We start from the raw sequence: 19,034 nt of genomic DNA on the forward strand, positions 1-19,034 counted from the left end.
CAGAGTTTTGTGTCACCGATCGCCTCCAGTTCAGTGTCGGAGAGACCAAGGAGCTCTTGGTGGACTACCGACGGAGTGGGAGGAGGAGCCCCCCAACTCCTAACTAGCATGTTCTGACAACACCCCTACCTCTTTAGATTTTTGGCAAATTTTCCCTTTATGTTAAATATATTTTTTAATGTCAAAATATTGGTTGGAGAAATAGAAGGGGCGCAAAAAACTCGCAGTTTTTGCTAGACGCAGTTTTTGGCGTCCACCTCTAGGTGGCATTCTAGGCAGCCGCCTTTGTCACCTATAGGAAGGACTGGCCCTGCCTGGAGGGGTATAGTCTGGGCTAGGCTATAGCCTAGGTATAGTTTGGCTTAGGACAGTTTATCCCCTGGGGTATACTCTAGCCTGGAGGGGTATAGTATGGCCTAGGCTATTTTACACCCCCGGGTATAGTTTGGCCTAGGACAGTTTATCCCCGGGGTATACTCTGGCCTGGGCCAAAGTATACCCAGGTTTAATCTGGCCTGGGCCAAAGTATACCCGGGTTTAATCTATACGGGGTCTCGCAGCAACTGCCAAATGATTACGAAGAAAAGCTGGCCAATTTCCGCGCATACTGCAAAAACAAGATCACTGAAAAGAAGATCCGGCCAGAGCACATCACCAACATTGATGAGATTCCCCTCACTTTTGAGACAGGGAGACCGCACCGGGCGACTTACGCTACTATCTGCCAATGGATCGTGGATGCCTGGGCTAAGGTATCACTCAACTGTGGTCTGAGCTTTCACGAAGGCCGGAATCATCACTGAACTGCCAGGTAACAGCAACGACACTGACTCGGATAATGACGAGAGGGATCCGGGCATGCTGGATGCCGTAATCGCCCAACTGTTAAACTCGGACACTGAAGATGAAGAATTTGAGGGATTTGTGGACGAGGAATGAACTGAAAAAGTGAGTGTATTGTGTTGTATTTTTCGTGTTATAACTGAACAATTTTGAGAGTTATTGTGAATACGATAACGTTTGATTTAGCGGTATCAGACTGTTTCTTTTACGTGTTACAACTGAAAAAGGTTGGGAGTTATTGTGAATACGCTCATTAACGTTTGAACAATGTTGAGAGTTATTGTGAACACGTTTAATAAAGTTTGACTTGATATGGGCAAAGAATGTATTTGTGCAGCAGAAGTTAGTGTGGAGTAATAGGTCTGCCTCCCAGTGCTAATTTTGGGTTGTCAGTAGTTAGGCTTGGCTAGGTGGTGAATTAAGTTTGTGGAAAGGAGGCTAAAACCCTCCTGGGAGGGGTAGAGTTAGCGATTAGTTTAAAGTGGGATTCAATGTCATTTGCTCTAGCTCCAGGTATACAGTTCACTGTTTGTGATGGGGTTGCAAGTTTAAGGGTCGGAGTCGGCAATTAAGATAACTTTCATCAGCATCTGTGATATTAATGGGGGAGAAACAGTTTGAAATTGAGATGGGATGTGAGTGTGATAGAGATTAATTTTTTTCTATTATGTCCTTGCTTTACAGTCACCCATTTGTCTTGGAGTTTAGGCTGCGGTGTTACCACGGGTGTGCTAGAAGGCGGAGTAGCGTTGGTTAATGTAGTTAAATCTGCAGGCTGGGTTTCGCTGGTTAGGGCTAACGAGGTAATATATTCTAAACTGAGGAGATGCGACTCAATTACAGATATCCTCACTTCCAGGCTTGCCAGTAGCCTACACTTATTGCAAGTATTGTGGCTGTTGAAGGGCGTTGGGTAGTCGCTTAACATGTTACATGCCAGGCAGCAGACAGAAGTAGCACGAAAAGCCATGGCCGTGGGAGTCAACTAAGAATCGTTAGCCGAGAGTAGCAGAGAATAGGGAGGGAGAGAATTCCCAGAGTCGATGAAATGTGAAAGGTAGTTGTAGTGAGCGCAGTCACTAGGATACTTAAGTACAGAAGCAGATTAGCAGCGTTCCGGGGCTTAAGAGCACAGTAGGTAGCAGCAACTCTATCAATAGGAGGTGGCGTCCGGAGCTTCTGAGAATAGGGTCCGACACAACCATCCATCAGTCCTTTTCTCGCTCAAAAGTTTTTTTTTTGTCATAACCTCTACCGCCAGCATGGTCTGGTTGACCTGCTACTTAACCTTTTTAATTCCAAGAGTAATTGTAAAAATTATTAATTTTTGATGTCCCAATATTACAAAAACAAATGTACACTGATTGTCTCTTTCTGTTGCTTTCTGAAAAGAAACTCAGGTCCGATAATTTTCTTTTTTGAATAATTGATATGTACAGTCCACTTACTCCAGCTTCATTGTTCTACTTCAGTTGCAAGTCACTTGTGATAAAAGTGTCTGAACAAATGCATAAAGGTCAATTCAAATATAAATATATATAAATATAATATTGGTTTGGATCCCATGACATCACAAACACAGAGATGGAACTTAAAATTTAAACAAAAAAGTCTAATATCAGTCAAATGAAAACAATGAAATGTAATCAACTGTTTTATCTTTATTTTTAGAGACAACACTGCAACAAAAAATCGAATAACAAACAAGATAGAGTAATATTAACTACTCGTTTGTTTCCTAACAGAAAGCAGATAAAAGGACAAATAATCGTGTACATGGCAAATAAACTACTTTCCTCTCTTTACTGATCATCTGCAGATAAGCCTGTCTTTCTCTCACCCTATCATAGCAGGACTGGGCAGCATTGGCACTAGGCCACCCATGATTTAAACTTTTTACGCATGCCTTTGTACTCCAGCATGGAGGAGAGGACATTACTGATTTTCTTGCTGATACTTGGCTTAGCCTCTTGATTCTGCTGCTTCTCCTTCTTGAGTTGCTCGATCTCCTGGCCCATGATATCAGCCTGGTCCTTGAAGCCCTGTTCCAGCATCTCCCTCTGCTCCTTCTGTTTGTTCTCCAGGGCTCGCTCCAACTCCTCGTGCTGGAGCTGCTTCTCTTCCTCCTTCTTCTCCCTCAGGGACCTCCCACGGGCCTCCTGGCTGCGACTCTCGTCCTCCAGGGCGCGCTGCAGGTCCTGATACCGCTGCTCCTTCGCCTTGATCTTCTGCTTCTGCACCCTCTCCTTTTCACTGGCCTCTGGGGGGGGGGGGGGGGGGGGGTCATAATTGAAGGGTGGTTGGGAGAAAGGAAATAGTCACATGTAAGGGGTTTTGACCCCTATAAGTGATATGGATGAGTATTTATGTATGTATGCATTCATGTGTATATGTGTGTGGACATGTATGTATGCAGGTACACCTGTATGTTTGAATCTATGAATGTTTTTCAGTAAGCATCTACGCATCTATGAATGACTGTATGTATGAATGTATGTGACATATGTGTGTGCATGTACAGTGCCTTGCATAAGTATTCACCCCCTTGGATGTTTTACCCTTTTATTGCTTTTATAAATCGATATAAGTTGGCTTTTTTGACAAAACAATTCACACAAAAAGCCCTCTTTAATGTCAAAGTGAAAACAGATTTATACACAGTAATGTCAATAAAAAAAATATGTAATGTAAAATAAGTGATCACATAAGTATTCACCCCCTTTAAAGTGACTGACCTAATTCAACAGAGGTCCAGCCAATTGGTGCTAGTAGTCTCACAATTAGTGAAATGGGGATCAGTGTGCAGTGAATGTGTCTCAAGTGATTGTAGTATAACAACATGTGTGTCTGGAAGGTCCATTCACTGGTCAGTATTCAGTAATCAGTATTCCTGGCTACCGTTACTCAATGAAGACCAAAGAACACTCCAAGCAACACAGAGAAAAGGTTATTAAAAAGTATAAGTCAGGGGAAGGATACAAAAAAATGTCCAAGGCACTAAACATCCCCTGGAATTCTGTTAAATCCATCATCAAGAAATGGAAGGAATATGGCACATGTGTAAATCTGCCTAGAGCAGGCCGTCCTCACAAACTGAGTGACCGTGCAAGAAGGAGACTAGTGAGAGAGGCCACCAAGACACCTATGACTACTCTGAAGGAGTTTCAAGCTTCAGCAGCTGAGATGGGAGAGACTCTGCAGACATCAACTGTTGCCCGGGTTCTTCACCAATCAAAGCTTTATGGAAGAGAGCCACTGTTGAAAAAAGCTCCACTTTGGTCTCATCAGACCACAGAACCTTCTTCCACTTGACCATGGAGTCTCCCACATGCTTTTTGGCAAACTCTAGTCGATATTTTTTTCAACAGTGGCTCTCTCTCTTCGAAGAACGAGATTTTTCTTCGTCCAGGTGTTCAAATTCATCAACATAAATATTGCTCACAATCTCTCATATCTTCTACACTCTCCATTCAGGTAGGCTAATGGTCACTGCTGCTCTTGCGTTTTACGCATCAAAGATTTCTTTTCTACACTGTGCACTATTCCTGAGAGGATATCTACACATACAGTCACCAGCAGCCTCACGTCATATGAATGCATTTATATGTCCTCTCTGCCGATGACCCAGTGCTAAACAGGGTTTTACTAACCTGTTCGGTTCTGCTGGGGTTCTGCAACCAATAGCCTACAGGTTGTTGCCGGAATAATAATGAAGTAAAACAGCCATGTTAAGGATTATATTTCAATCTAATTAATGTGGATCACCATAGTTACCAGAGACGAAATACTCTGCTTTTCCAGCAAACGGTTAAGACCATATCTTTGGCATCAGCACACTGTATGTATACAAGATAAATAAAGGGAACACGATATTTATTTGCTCTATAGATAGATCAGAATTTGGGTAGTGATGGTTTGTGTTTGGCAAATCTTTGGAAGAATATGAATACGTTCAAAATCCATACTTTGGAGTAATATTTAATTTATCACGTAAGGCAACCTTTCTAGGCCATTTTAGGCCACCGCACTCAAGCCTGTAGAGTCTGATGCTTTGTGCTTTTTTTTTAGATTATAAATTATAAATTTAGATTGTAAATGATATGACTGATGCTGATGTAGAGTCAACCATTTAGGACTTCTCTATGTCATGATATTCATAGATATGTCATGATATTCAGTCTCGTTAACGCTGAGACACACACCCCCCCCCCCCCCTCCCTCCCTCCATCCCTCCCCTCAGCCCTCAGCCCTCTTGCCTGTTTTTTAGCATTTTTCAAAATGATGCAGTGAGACTCAGAGCTGGGGGTGAACTTACACTTTAACTCAAGTATGCAACTAAGCAAAGATAAATTAGTTAGTTGTAGTAGTAGCTAGTTCTGATTGGCTGAAAATCACTGTTTTGCTCCGATTGGCTGAAACCACATGTGTTGGTGGCAGCGTCTTACCGGCCATCTTCTTGTCAGACTCTGTGAGTTTCTCGTCAGCCATTAGGATGGACTTGGTCTCAGCGTTCTTCTCCTGGAGAAACTCCACCAACACCTCTTCCCCCTGAAGACAAGAGAAAAAACACAGTTAGAGAGGAGGAAGTAGGGTGGACACACAAACACCTACAAACATTAAATCACACACACATACACACGCACACACACACACACACACACACACGTCTCTTAAAGGGGTTTCTCCACCTACACTAGCCAGCAGATCCTGCTGGAACGTAATGCATTTAATGATCCTAAGGAAGTTTGTGATGCTTTTAATAATCATTTTATCCAATGCGGCACCCTGTTAGACCTATCTAAATTCCCTGATGTACCGGGTGGAGTGCTAGATAACTTCACTGATGATGCCAGGTCACTGGGTACTGCCCCAACCACTTCTCATTTAGACCAATACAACAGCATGAGGTCCTCTCTGCACTTCGTAAATCTACAGTATATATGTATGAGGAGCTCAGTGGGTGCAGACCAGTTAGACCCACGTCTCTTGAAGCTTGCTGCCCCCATTATAGCCAGACCCTTGACCCACTCACTTTTTTCTGGCTACATTCCTAGTGTCTGTAAATCTGCATTAGTGCTGCCCCTTCATAAAGGTGGAGACCCAAATGATATGAACAATTATAGGCCGATCCCCAAGCTCCCATGTCTAGCCAAAATGTTGGAATCCTTTGTAAATGAGCAGATTAGCTCTTTTTTCTATCTTTAAACTCAATTGTATGCCCCTTTCAATCAGGTTTAAGAGTTGGACACAGTACCATTACTGCAACAACCCTTGTGGCAAATGACATAGCCTCTGCTGTAGACAAGAAACAATGTTGCGCTGCTTTGTTTATTGACCTCTCAAAAGCTTTTGATACAGTAAACCATAAGATACTGCTTGGCAAACTGGATTCCCTGGGGTCTGATAATATCTCACGGATAAAACACATGTATAGATGTTGCAGGCCTAACATCGAGGGTTCCATTTTAGGCCCGGTATTGTTCTCACTTTACATAAATAATATCTGCCCCTCTAGAACAATTATCTGTGCCCCAGCAATCAACAATTGTGTCTATGGTGACATTGTTTACATGCATGCTGCACCCTCTACCTTGAAACCCCTGGACTCTGTATACCATAGTGCTATTCACGTCACGGGGGACGCTTTCAGGACAACACTGTTGGTTGGTCCCCTCTAGCAGACAGGAGGGAAAAACACTGTCTTTTATTTGTTTATAAAGCCTTAGTGGGAAAACTGCCTAGTTATCACGTCACTCTTAAAATTCAAGTCCATCTGTCATAATACACGGTCACAGAGCCTCATCTCCCTTGAAATCCCTCATATCAAAACCGATATTGGCAAAATAGCTTTTAAGTTCTTTGCCTCACCATAAATGGAACACTGTGCAAGAGGACTTGAAGCTAACCCAGTTTTTGTCTGTGAACCAGTTTAAGAGCCTTCTAGATGCTAAGGATGTGCCTCAGTGCTCTTTTTTAAACTAATTCTATGATTTTATTTTTACCTTACGTTATTTTATACTTCTTTTCTGAGTTGTATAATGTGTTTTTGTTTATGTATTTGCCTTAATGTCATTCTATGTACTCTGTACCCTCAATCAGGCTGTAAAAGAGCTCTGTGCCCAGTCAATTTCCATGAATAAACAATGAATGAATGAATGAATACTCAAACATACATCAACACAGACACAAACACTCTCTCAAACACAAATACAGACAGACACACATATACCCACAAGCACAGACATTTTCATACACACGGAAACACACAAACACATATATAAGAGATTCAAACATACCATGCTCACACACACACACACACACACACTGCCCTTGCACTCACCTTCATGCCTTTCTTGTCATGTTGCCGGTACTTGACCACCATGGCGTCTCGGTCAGTGCAGTAGGTCTCATACCCACCTGCCTTGGCATAGCTGCCCTGCTGAATGTTGCCAACTATCGGTGCGTACAGATCCAAGAGAAGCTTCCGACACAGCTCCTCCGAGGCCTCCATGTTCAGAGTGATCAGCTTCTCATAGAGCTGAGACACCTTCTCCTGTCGGAGGGGAAGCCACAGCACACATTTTAGCCAAAGCAATGTTGGTACATCTGGAATTCGTCCATTGTGTTGACTTTAATCAGGGAAACGCATTTAATCCTACGTCAACAGTCAGCCTCTACTGTAACTGTAACCTAATGCCACTCTAACCACGCCCCCTGAACTTGGATACAAGACCACTAGTTGCATCCATTTTACACCCTCTTGTCTCTTAGCCGCTCAGAAGAGCAGGCCTGTGCTCTCAATTTCCATTCAATCTTACGGCAACCTGCCTAAGATTCCTCGTTAGCCAGGTACGGACCACTAACGGAGACTAAGCAAGTTTAGCGCGAGCAGCAAACGGAAGACCTGCTAGCTAACTCTGCAACTGAAGCAAGCACGACATCACAAAGGCGGACTGCAACGGAACGAGCGGCCGAGTCCTCCGACCTAAACTGCACTGTAACAAAGACGGCATCAGCTAAGACATTCCTTCATCTACGGACATCTTCTTCATCTCTTCTCTCTTCCTCATCAAAACATCGGAAACCCCTTCCCCCCAAGGAATTTTAACTTCCAATGTAGCTGGGCATTTACCTATCCTAGCTACTCACTACCTGGCTAAGAATAGGACTGTTTTACCTATGCCATTGTTCATGTATTTGATCTGTTTTGTTCACCAAACATAACCAAACAAACAAACAAACCAAACATATATTTTTCATGGTTATTTGGTAGTCTAAGGCAGTGTTTCCCAAACTTTTTACAGGTCCGTACCCCTTCAGACATTCAATCTCCAGCTACGTAACGATTTTTTTCAAATCCACTTGCATTCTTGAATGAGCGACATGAACTACAATATATGGCAGTATCGTGCAGAGTTCCAATTGGACAACAAGAAGATATGTAACGCTCTGAATTCACAAGAAAACAAGAATGAAAACAAGGAGTCTCCAAACTGGAGAATCATGTTCACCCCTTCAAACATCATAACTTGGCAACTCGGGTATCATAGAGTTTCCCAGAAGGAAATCCAAGGTCCCCTTGAACACCACAACCAGAAGAGTAAGGTGCTAACAACATACCTGTAAAACTGTTCCAAACTCACCGCTAGCTGTGCCATGTATCCCCCCCCCTCATCTTTGACGGAACGTTTGAGGAATTCCTGCGTTGCCATGCCATCGAGGCGATGGTGTTCTGCCGAGACAGTTCCAACATCCGTGGGAAAGGTCTTACTCAAATTCCTCATGCCCTGCTCATAGAGCTGGAAGCCCTCATTCATGGCCGACCTGTTTTCGATCTTTGCCATGGCAACCACAGCATTCTCCAGACAGGGAATGCTGCCACTGTTGATGGTGTCCACGTAGATCTTCACAAGATGGATGAACCCTAAAGACAGTGAGTGAAAGGCAAGGGGGTATATGTTTGGCACTAGTATGGTATTAACATTTCAAGCTTTAAGTGTAAAGGTTTTTAGGTATTTGCACTTAGGATGTATATAATCAGTCTCAATGCAGTTTATTAAATTAACTAATGGTAGGGTTCTGGACCTGAACAGGGTTAGTGACATATTCTGAGATTAGAACTATGTTGTATTATGTACTGTATGTACCCGAGCGATAGTAATTTAAGAGGTAGAGGAGTCATTTAGCAATCGGAAGGTTGCTAGTTCGATCCCGACTCCTCCTCACCAAGTGTTGAAGTGTCCTTGAGCAAGACACTGAACCTCCAACCCACCCAATGTGCAGATTGCCAAATTAGATAGTAGCCTCTGCCATCAGTGTATAAATGGGTAGATGTCTGGGTAGAGTCGTTCATCTGTAAAGCGCTTTGAGTGCTCTATGAGTAGAAAAGCACTATATAAATGTAGTCCATTTACCATATTGTATTGTGTACATTAAAACCTTTAATTACTCAACATTAACTCAAAATAAAGTATGACCAAAACATATTTCTGGGCTGTGTGACTGTGCAAAGATACCAGCTGCTAGATCAGGCCAGGGACACCATACATCTATCTATCTACACATCCACACATCCATCCATCCATCCATCCATCCATCCATCCATCCATCCATCCATCCATCCATCCATCCATCCACCCATCCATCCATCCATCCATCCATCCATCCACCCATCCATCCATCCATCCATCCACCCATCCATCCATCCATCCATCCAAATGATCTGTTCCCTTTTCTATTTTCTCTTCTGCATCTTCCTTCTTCGTTGAACACAACAACGATACAAAAGAAGCTCTGTGACTCACGGCTGCCGGTGACCTTGTGGCCACCCCATACCCTCTTCACGCGGCTCTCTGCAAAGACGTTCTTGCAGAAGCGGTCAGCAACACCCAGGAAGTCTGGGCAAAGGTCGGCCTCAGCCATGGAGTCTAGGAGCGTCATATTGCTTGTCAACGTTGGGAATGGGAAGGTGAAGCACTTTCGTGTCGGGAAGAAGTTCCGGATGCACTGTCTTGGTTGGTTGTAGGTCAATACTTTAGTAGACTGACCTGTGAATGCAAATCCAAATGCTGTCTGAAACTGAAGCTAATTACTCTCAACCTTGTGGAACTTTACATTTCAATAGTGTGGTCTTAAACGTATAACTTTAAACTAATATCGGAATTGTGTGCCTGTACAACAAGGGTAGAATATTATGCTTATAGATTATAGACTCCATTACCTAAACTGAAAAGCTAGTAGGCCTATGCACAGTATTTATTCTATCTAATGAGTTCAATTCTTTATGATCTGTAATTTCTGTTTGTGATGGTGCACATGCAATGTTCTGCTGTTATGTTTGCAAATAATGTATAGTTAAATAGGTTGATGAAAAAAAATCAACTTACAAATCTAAATAATATAATAACAAAGAACAAAAACAACACTACCACTCATACTCCCACTACTACTACTTCCTCTCATACTACTTATTGATAATAATAATAATAATAATAAAAATAATAATAATAATAATAATAGTAATAATAATATTGAGAGAACAAAGCTATTTCCATTTTGTCAAGAAAAACAAAAAACATTTATATTTAACCATTCATTGAGACTAACCTTTCTTCAGCTGCAGGGCAAAGTCCAGGTACTCGTCCTCGCTCACGTCATGACCATCGATCTTCCTCTCCAGAGTGAAGTCCCGAACGGCCCAGACGAAGTCAGGGAAGAAGCGGACAAACGTACAGTCCTCCTCATCATCATCCTCATCATCCTCATCACGGGCGGCCGCTGACTTTATCTGGATGTGATCTGTCAGCTCAGTCACATAGCTTTGATTGGCTAAGGAAAAGAGACTGCACTACTGCTTTTTACGTGTAAAGTTTCAAATCTCATTCATATAAAAGGCTATTTGTGTGTGTGTGTGTGTGTATGAGTGTGTGTGTGTGTGTGTGTGTGTGTGTGTGTGTGTGTGTGTTTGTTTGCCATAGCGTCATTACAGCCTGACCAATATAGGATTTTTAAGACGGATATCGATTTCAATATTTGAGGATTTAAAAATCTGAAAATGATATCCCTTATCTCATTCGCGTAATTTTTATCAGAAACAGAAAAGATTTCCTCCAACAATTAGCGTAGTGACATAATGTTGTTTAAATAATTATCCAACCTAAACAAAGGTTCATGTTTAGTACTAGACAATAAATTATGTAAGTATAATAAATATAAGTAGGTAGGCCTGTTGTTTTAAGTAAGTATAATAAATGTAATTAAAGGTAGGCCTATGCAGAGTAAACAGAGTTATTGAAACACAAAATAAACTGAATTAAAAAGAGGTCTAAATCATTTCTCACTATTATGTAGCCTATTTGATTCAATATGAATAGGTTAATGTATGTGTATTCCCTATGTGCTAATCATATCCAATGCACCGACTGGGTCATCAAAAACACAAGCGAGGCAACTGTCAAAAACTGTTCTGAATGTGCGAATGTTTAGCATTAGATATCAATGATAGGGAGAGAAAGTAATTGAACTAAACAACCAAACAACCTCATAGTCCTGCAATTTTAAAACTGTCAGAGAAGACAACAAACTGTGTGAATGGCCATCACTAGCGAAATTTGATCCTCATTTGCATAGGATTAAACTTTCCCAACTATTTTCGCTTGCTTTGTCCATTTCGCTCATCTACGTCACAATCGCCTGCCTCCGTCAGAAATGAATGGGATACAGAACTTTGCTTTGCTGGCATGTGTCAGTACCGTTACACAAGGCATATGCTATGTTGAGCAGGCCACGTTACTTGAGTTGTAGTCTGTTTATGAGTAATTTAAAAATTTTGAAAGAAGAAAAAATATTGCTTGAAATTATCACTGTTAGTAGGTTATTACTGTACAAACACTGAAAAATATTGTTAGTCGAAAACTTCACTGATATGGCTTTGTAGTTTTTTTTTGTATCAATGGGATTTTACATGTAATCTGCTCTCGAGTAAGAACGACACCAGTAGGGTTTAGATTTTCATTTTCCTTCCCTATGCTCACCCCTCTCTCACGCTAATCCACTGACAAACTGTGAAATTTGCTAGTTTTGTGGCTAACTAACTTAGCAACTGTCAGCGATAATGCCAGAGAATGTGTGGAATATGACAAGGGAGAAAATGAGGGCCATTGTTCAGTTACTCAGTTCAACTGTCAAAGCAATCAAGCCATCCATCACTCAACTAATGCTAACGTTATTTTGCTGTCGAATGTAAGCTACGGTGACCGATGACAACTTACCAGCTCTAATGTCAAAGCAGCAAAACACAGGCATGATTGATATGAACGTAGTCAGGTTTATTTAGGCGTAAAGGAGAAATGTTACGAGATATTTATTATTATTTTAGAAATGCATCTCATGTGAAAATGATCACCCTACCTACCATGAAGACACAGATCAGACTCAATTGTACTCAGTCTGTACAACGGTCAGCTGAGACTCATAACCTAAGAAACATGAATGTTGCCAAAGCTGCTTTCAACCCTGAGTAATTAAATTGAAGGATTAATGATCGGCTTTCGCATACTTATTATTATTTGTATTGATTGGAAGGTAAAAATGTCGATATCAATAGTTCAGCAATTAGCTGATTCATCGATCAGGCTCTAGAAGTCATCACTGTTTATGTGCTGAGGCTTCGAGGAAGAGTGTGTGTGTGTATGTCTGTGTACGTATCTGTGTGTGTGTGTGTGTGTGTCTGTTGGAGGTCTGTGTGTGTGTGTGTGTGACAGAGAGAGAGAGACAGACAGGATACTGGAGTTTCTCTAGAGCCTGGTTGTCGATGGTGCCTCTGCTGTTGTACACCAGGGTGCTACTAAGCAGCACGGACAGACAGAAAATCCAGGCATCGTTCTTCGAGTCGCCCTACGATGAGATTTTATGTCATTTTAATGAGGGGCATTCAGCTGGTTGTACATTCATTCATTTATACAGGCAGAAGATCCAGGCATTGTTCTCTGCTCTTAATAGTATTTGTGCATAATACGCTTGAATAATGTTGCTGAAGACGGCATTCTGAAACGTCTTTCTCTCTGCCTCCATACATGACAATAGGCCATAAGGTTTTTTTTTGTTGGCTGTTTTTTGTTTCTTTTTCCCCTGTTATTTCTGAATGCAAAATCTGATAAGATATACTGTATATGATTGGAATATACATTGAATTGATTACAAAATGTTGAGCTGGTTTATCAACCAAACATTCTCAACGTTCAAAATTATATTTTAAGCCAGTCATGATTCATTTTACCTTTTTCCTACCACTGCAGTTAACATCGTATGAGTATAACAGTATGTAAATAGTGAATGTTGGTGTACTCACCTTGTCGACATCACCCAGTCCTTCAGTGTCTAGCAGCAACAGCGTATGTCCTGTAACAGAGGTCATCCCATGTCACTGACACAGCCTTCTACTTCCTGTGTTACACAATGTAACCATAGTAACAACAGTAACAATAGTAACCGTAGTTACACAGTGTGTGCTCTCTATGACTGGAGTGAAGTCAAGGGCAGTTCGACTAGGTGCCAATTGCCACAGGTGTCTGGTAAGAACAGAGATGCCAAATTCCCAATAACTGGTTTATTTATCCACACACACACACACACACACACACACACACTCATGAAATAGGCTCATCACGTTTGAAAGCCATGATTTACATGATGACCATGAACCGTGAATAGCCTTGTTACATTGAACCTTGATTTCAATAAGACATACAGGTATGAACAATTATGAACAGTAATACAAAAAAGAATGAGAATAAAACACCAAGGTAAATTAATACCTGATATACTGATGGATCACAAATATGACTAGCCTGCATTCCGATGTGGATACATACATACATGGATATTAGTGTGAATACAGTGGATACATAGAATCCTAAATGACAGTTAGCTAGCAGACATATATGGATAATTACAACACTACATGGAATAGCGGATACTAGCTACTATTGACATCAATTCCCACAAATAACAGAACACTCACTCACTGCAAGAATAAATGTGCAAATGTTCAGATACGTAAATCGTCCCCAAAACTGCTTCTGCTGATGCTTCTCTGCTCCAATGTATCTCTACCAACACTGAACAGAGGTGGGTCCAGCTTATATAGCGGTAACGGGGCGATGTGATGGACAAGTCAAGGAGCTATTGTTTATCAGTGTGATCTAGGGGAGCCGTGAAAATGTCTTGGGGGAACTGAAAACTCTTTGGTCACCTTCTGTTCACGTGAACCCCATGCACAGCCCATGGAACACTGGGAACACAGGAATGGTTGACCTCTCTGTGTCCCCAAGTATCGCGCATGGCCTGCACAACATGGGGTTCACAGCTAGACACCTTCTGAACACAGTGGCTCACCATTGAAGGGACCGGTATAGTTAATAAGAATATGCCATAGTCAATAATTCAATGATCTTATACCTAGTTATAATTGTTACTTTTATTTGGATTTAACTAGCATGTAAACATTCCTGGGTGAAGGTATTTTTGGGTTGACCTGAGGAGTGAGGTGAGACAGAGACTTTCACCTCCCCCTCCCCCGGTTGAGACAAAGAGCTTTGTACCCATGGCCCATTTGAATAGACGGTAACACCCCTTAAATATCAGTGTATTTAACAGACTGTCCCTCAAGGGATAATCAGATATGCTGAGGTGAAGTCCTGTGAGGGAGGATGGATCTTCAAGTCTCTGTCTCACAGTGGTCGGCCGCCATTCTTCAAGAATAAACCTGAATCCTGACTGATCAAACCTAAGACTGAATCTTCAATTATAGTATAAAACTAATTACCATTAAAGATTCTGGAGCACATGGTAACCCATGGTTACGACACTCCTCCTCCAGACGCACAAGACCATGTAGGAATATTTTTGTATATGATGGACAAGGATAAACTTAAACGGGACTGCAGGGATAGCCGTTATATTTTGAAAATTGGTTAATTTGGCGATGCAGGTCTTAGAAAATGGGCGTGGTGCCATACAGGTAAGACCATCTGATTAAGTACAATAAAATTAAGTAAAATAAAATAAAATCTGTGAGATCAAGGCATTTGAGATTATGATTTCTGATTGAGATAAATTGCGAGAGGTTTCAACAACAAACAATCACAAGGTTTCCATGGAGATCCACAGTAATGTCACGCTGACAAATAACATGCTTTAGTACTATGGTTGGGTACACAAGGATCTTTCTTCTCATTCTTATTATTGATGAAGCCCAATTTACTTTTAAGAAAAGTCGAAGAAAATTGTATTAAATTAGAAAATAACACACTAACTGATGTCTTTTGGCAGTGGCATGCTGTGAAAGGTGTTCCAGCCAGGAAACATAATGCATATCCTGAATGGCTAGTGGGAAAGACACAGGTGTTTATCTGTCCGTCACATGACCATATGCTATGAATTATGAAATTAATTTGAGGATGGTACCAAAACTAGTTGTTTATAAAACCATACGTCAAAAAGTGTAAAATTGTTGCATGGTGTTCCTTTAATAAATAGATTTGCTCACCTGACTTAGAGGGGTGAGGCACACACCACATCCAGATGCCTTTGGTCTTAGACTCAATGGTGCTGCCCAGAGCAAAGCCTGAAATAAACAACTTAGATTTTAAAACATTATCAATGTTATCATAGCAACAAAGGCGCTAGGCCCTACTGTGATGGTGTGTTTAATTTTATTTATGGATCATTGGGCCCACAAACCGTGGATACTGATGTATTACATTTTTTGATGTTTGACGTCCAAAAGTAGTATTATCCCAAAACAACTGATCCCAGTCTGTGATTGGAATCTAAAATATTCCTGTAGCTCATTACACGGTGATAACTCAGTCTCAGTCTGTTTCAGGTCAATAGTGGCATTACAAAAATATGCTGGGCCAAGCATACTGTGACTATCACATATCAGAATTTGGCACGTGTTGATGTTTGTGTGTTGTGTAAATGAGTGAGTGAGTGAGTAAATGTTTGCGTGCATGTATGCTTTAATGTGTGTGGGTGATTTTCTAAGTAAGTATGCATGCAAGGGTGTGTGTGTGTGCGTGTGTGCGTGTGTGTGTGTGTGTGTGCGTGCGTGTGTGTAAGCTTGTAGCCTATGTGTCTATGCCTATGTGCCTTGTAGCTAGGGATGGGAATCGAGAACCGGTTCTTGTTAAGTGGACCGATTCCTTGGAATCGTTAGCCAAAATCCTTTTCGATTCCGCTATCAATACTTAATAACTTTTTTTCTTTGTTGGGACCCCCTGGCACCCCATCAAGGAAAAGGATCCCTAGGCTATGGGTCTCTGGACCCTACTTTGAGAGTTTGTTGACCTATTCTTAGGTTTGTTTTTGGTTATTTAAAACATGTAAATGTATACATACATACTGTATATGCTGTGCATCGTCTATTCAGAGAATATTATATAAAAGAAAATGAATGTAAATAAACTTGTTTGTACTCCTTTTTTTTCCTTGCCCAAAAATAATCGATAAGAGAATCGATAAGGAATCGAATCGATAAGAAAGAGTCGTTATGGAATCGTAATCGTTAAAATCATATCAATTCTCATCCCTACTTGTAGCCTTTTTGTGTGTGTATCAGTTTGAGTGTGTGTGTGTGTGTATTAGTTTGTGGTTTACCTGACTGTTGCCCAGCTAGCCGATTCATGAGGTAAGACTTGCCAGTGCGGTACAACCCCACCACAGCCACCACCACCACAGGCTGCTGGATCCCCCTGAGGATGTCAAGGGCTGATTCCACCGTCCGTAGTCCCTCCTCTGCATTCTCAATCAAGCACACAGGTGCTGGCATGTGGGGTGGACCTCCAGACATGGCTGGTTGTAAGAAGGCAGGACAACATACAAAAGTAACACCACACACAAATCTTGAGTCAATTATATCTTTTTGTTCTTCCAATATATCATTCCTTGTTTTGTGGTGGTCTGCCACACAGCTTAATCCACCGGAGACATTTGGCCCTGTCTTTGGTCTTGTTTTGGTTTGGGAAATGGGATTAATTGCCATAGCCTATCATCTCATGATACCTCGTATCAGTGTTGCATCTACCCCATGCACATCGTTTGACCATTTTTGTTCAACTTACATTACCACAAACCCCATAAAACAAGAGAAGAATCACGGTTTCTAATGCTACTCTATGGAGTTGTAAACTCAAGATGTCTGAGTGCAGCTGTTACTAAACTGCCATTGGCTCGTCTGCGTTCGAGGGGCGGGACTTAGCAATAGGTCAATTGTGTGGAGTGTTTTAAGCATTGTAGCACGTTTGCTCTGGATCCTGTGTTAGTCTACGTACATAGAGTGACTTATGAATTGTAGTGTGATAATCCAGATCTTATAGATCTTTATTGGGTGATTGGTCTGTCAGACCGGTGTTTACTAGTTGCCAGTAGCCTGTATAACGTGGTGGGGAACTACTTTGATGGCAGTGTATGAATGTGTGGATGTGTGTGTGAGAACAACTGTTTTGTAATTTGATTTGCTACCATTGACTAGATATGTATTACCTAAAGCAAATACCATTGACCAGACATTTTTTATATAAAGAAAATAAAACATAATATATTTCGCTACACTTCTGCCTCAATACATTATTTCTGTTGAGTAGCCTGTGTCCTGCTGATAACATAATGCACGTTAGGGTTTGTCACAATTCAGCACACAAAACCTTTTATGCCCTTGGTTGGTGCGCATGTGAGTCACTGCTGTCTTCTCAAAAACGATTGGCTGCTGCTGAGAAAAAAATGTATGTACACCACTGGAAAGTGATATGTGCCAAAGAAGACCACAATGGAAAGTGTGTGACGGTTAACTATATCAACAGTATTCATTTGTGGACTCAGCAATAAGAGGAGGTATTGTTCCAAATAGAGCACAGTGAAATAGCCTAGGCCAGTGGTTCCCAACCCCCCCCCCCCGTTAAAAAAACCCGGTGAATTACGTTTTATTCCGTTTCGGCTTAAAATGAGTGAATAATATGTGTCACAAGTGACCCAAACCTTCTAAGGTTGTTGAGTGAATAATATGTGCCACAAGTGACCCAAACCTTCTAAGGTTGTTGTTTTTCCTGCTCCGACAAAACCCAATGTAGGCCATATTTACATTATATCAATAAGATAGTAGTTTGCCGTTGAGCTCTGTCTCTCTCGTCCTGGCTCACGTGACTGATTCTGGTTACAACTGGTCAACTTTCTGGCCTTAACTTTTCTGACCAGTCATCAACGATGGATGATACCAAACTGATTTTGTGCTGATGGCCATTATCAAAGGCAATCTCAATGCAGAAAGCAGAAGCCACGCCCCCTCCGCCTACGACACCCCCAGCTGCACCTCGTTCCCTGTCACCTGAGTTTTGATTACACACACCTGGCACTCTCCTATTTAACCTTCTCACTCCCCTCACTTTGCTGTCTGGTCTCACATCACTCATGGGATTTACTGCAAGACGACACAAGCTCCAATTATCCAGTATACGCACTGCACACAAGTTTACGCCTATTGTCTTAGTTAGTTCGGCACTCTGGCAACGTTTAGTTTTCCTTAGCCCGCGACTCTTAGGTCCTTCTGTGTTCAAAGTCTTGTCATAGTTATTGCTCGATTTGCCTTTGGAGGGTATCGTTTTTGAGCCTGATCTTTTGTGTTTTCCAGTTACGTTTTGTATATCTTCTGAGTGTTCATCTCGTTATTGCTTTTTGTTCCCGTTTTTTCCCCTGTCCCTGGCTGTGACTAGTTCAATAAACTGTCAACTTATCTTCAGTCCTGTGACAAAGATAGGGTTGGCACCAGCAGCGCCACAGTATGAATACACACATGCAACTGAGACAAAGCAACACAGGCAATGTGCATGAAGCCTAAGATGGACAATCTACGAGAAGCTCAATGCAGGAGACAGGCTATAAGTAATTAATCACTAGTACTATTCTTACAAAAGAAGACATTTACAATCTTTCAGTATTCTTGCCGTGCGTCCATAAGAGAGTGAGTGTTCTGTTGTTATTTGTGTAAACTAGCGAGTCTGTCAAAAGTAACTAGTATCTGTTATTCCATATAGTGTAGCAATTATCCAGATCTGTCTGCTACATAACTCATTCCATCATCCACTGTATCTTCATATTTTGCAGTGTGACGACCCCGCCTCCTTTGGTTGCTGGGC

General features: G+C 41.5%; 2 protein-coding genes across 2 annotated transcripts in view; both read right to left on the reverse strand.

Moving 5' to 3' along the window:
- Positions 1–19,034, reverse strand: part of LOC105894420 (guanylate-binding protein 1-like) — a 272,853-nt gene that overhangs the window by 75,668 nt on the left and 178,151 nt on the right. The gene's annotated exons all lie outside the window — the stretch shown is intronic.
- Positions 2,391–19,034, reverse strand: part of LOC105890565 (guanylate-binding protein 1-like) — a 34,457-nt gene continuing 17,813 nt past the window's right edge. Inside the window, exons 10-19 of the mRNA XM_031562492.2 lie at positions 16,504–16,698; positions 15,392–15,469; positions 13,193–13,242; positions 12,629–12,738; positions 10,450–10,661; positions 9,648–9,890; positions 8,487–8,767; positions 7,184–7,396; positions 5,289–5,391; positions 2,391–3,103 (exon numbers count right to left, since the gene is read on the reverse strand). Of these exons, the coding sequence (XP_031418352.1) occupies positions 2,715–3,103; positions 5,289–5,391; positions 7,184–7,396; positions 8,487–8,767; positions 9,648–9,890; positions 10,450–10,661; positions 12,629–12,738; positions 13,193–13,242; positions 15,392–15,469; positions 16,504–16,698 (1,874 nt within the window). The 3' untranslated portion in view covers positions 2,391–2,714. The remainder of the gene's footprint in view (positions 3,104–5,288; positions 5,392–7,183; positions 7,397–8,486; positions 8,768–9,647; positions 9,891–10,449; positions 10,662–12,628; positions 12,739–13,192; positions 13,243–15,391; positions 15,470–16,503; positions 16,699–19,034) is intronic.

The sequence above is a fragment of the Clupea harengus genome, chromosome 24 (genome assembly GCF_900700415.2).
Source record: "Clupea harengus chromosome 24, Ch_v2.0.2, whole genome shotgun sequence".
Classification (NCBI taxonomy): Eukaryota; Metazoa; Chordata; class Actinopteri; order Clupeiformes; family Clupeidae; genus Clupea; species Clupea harengus.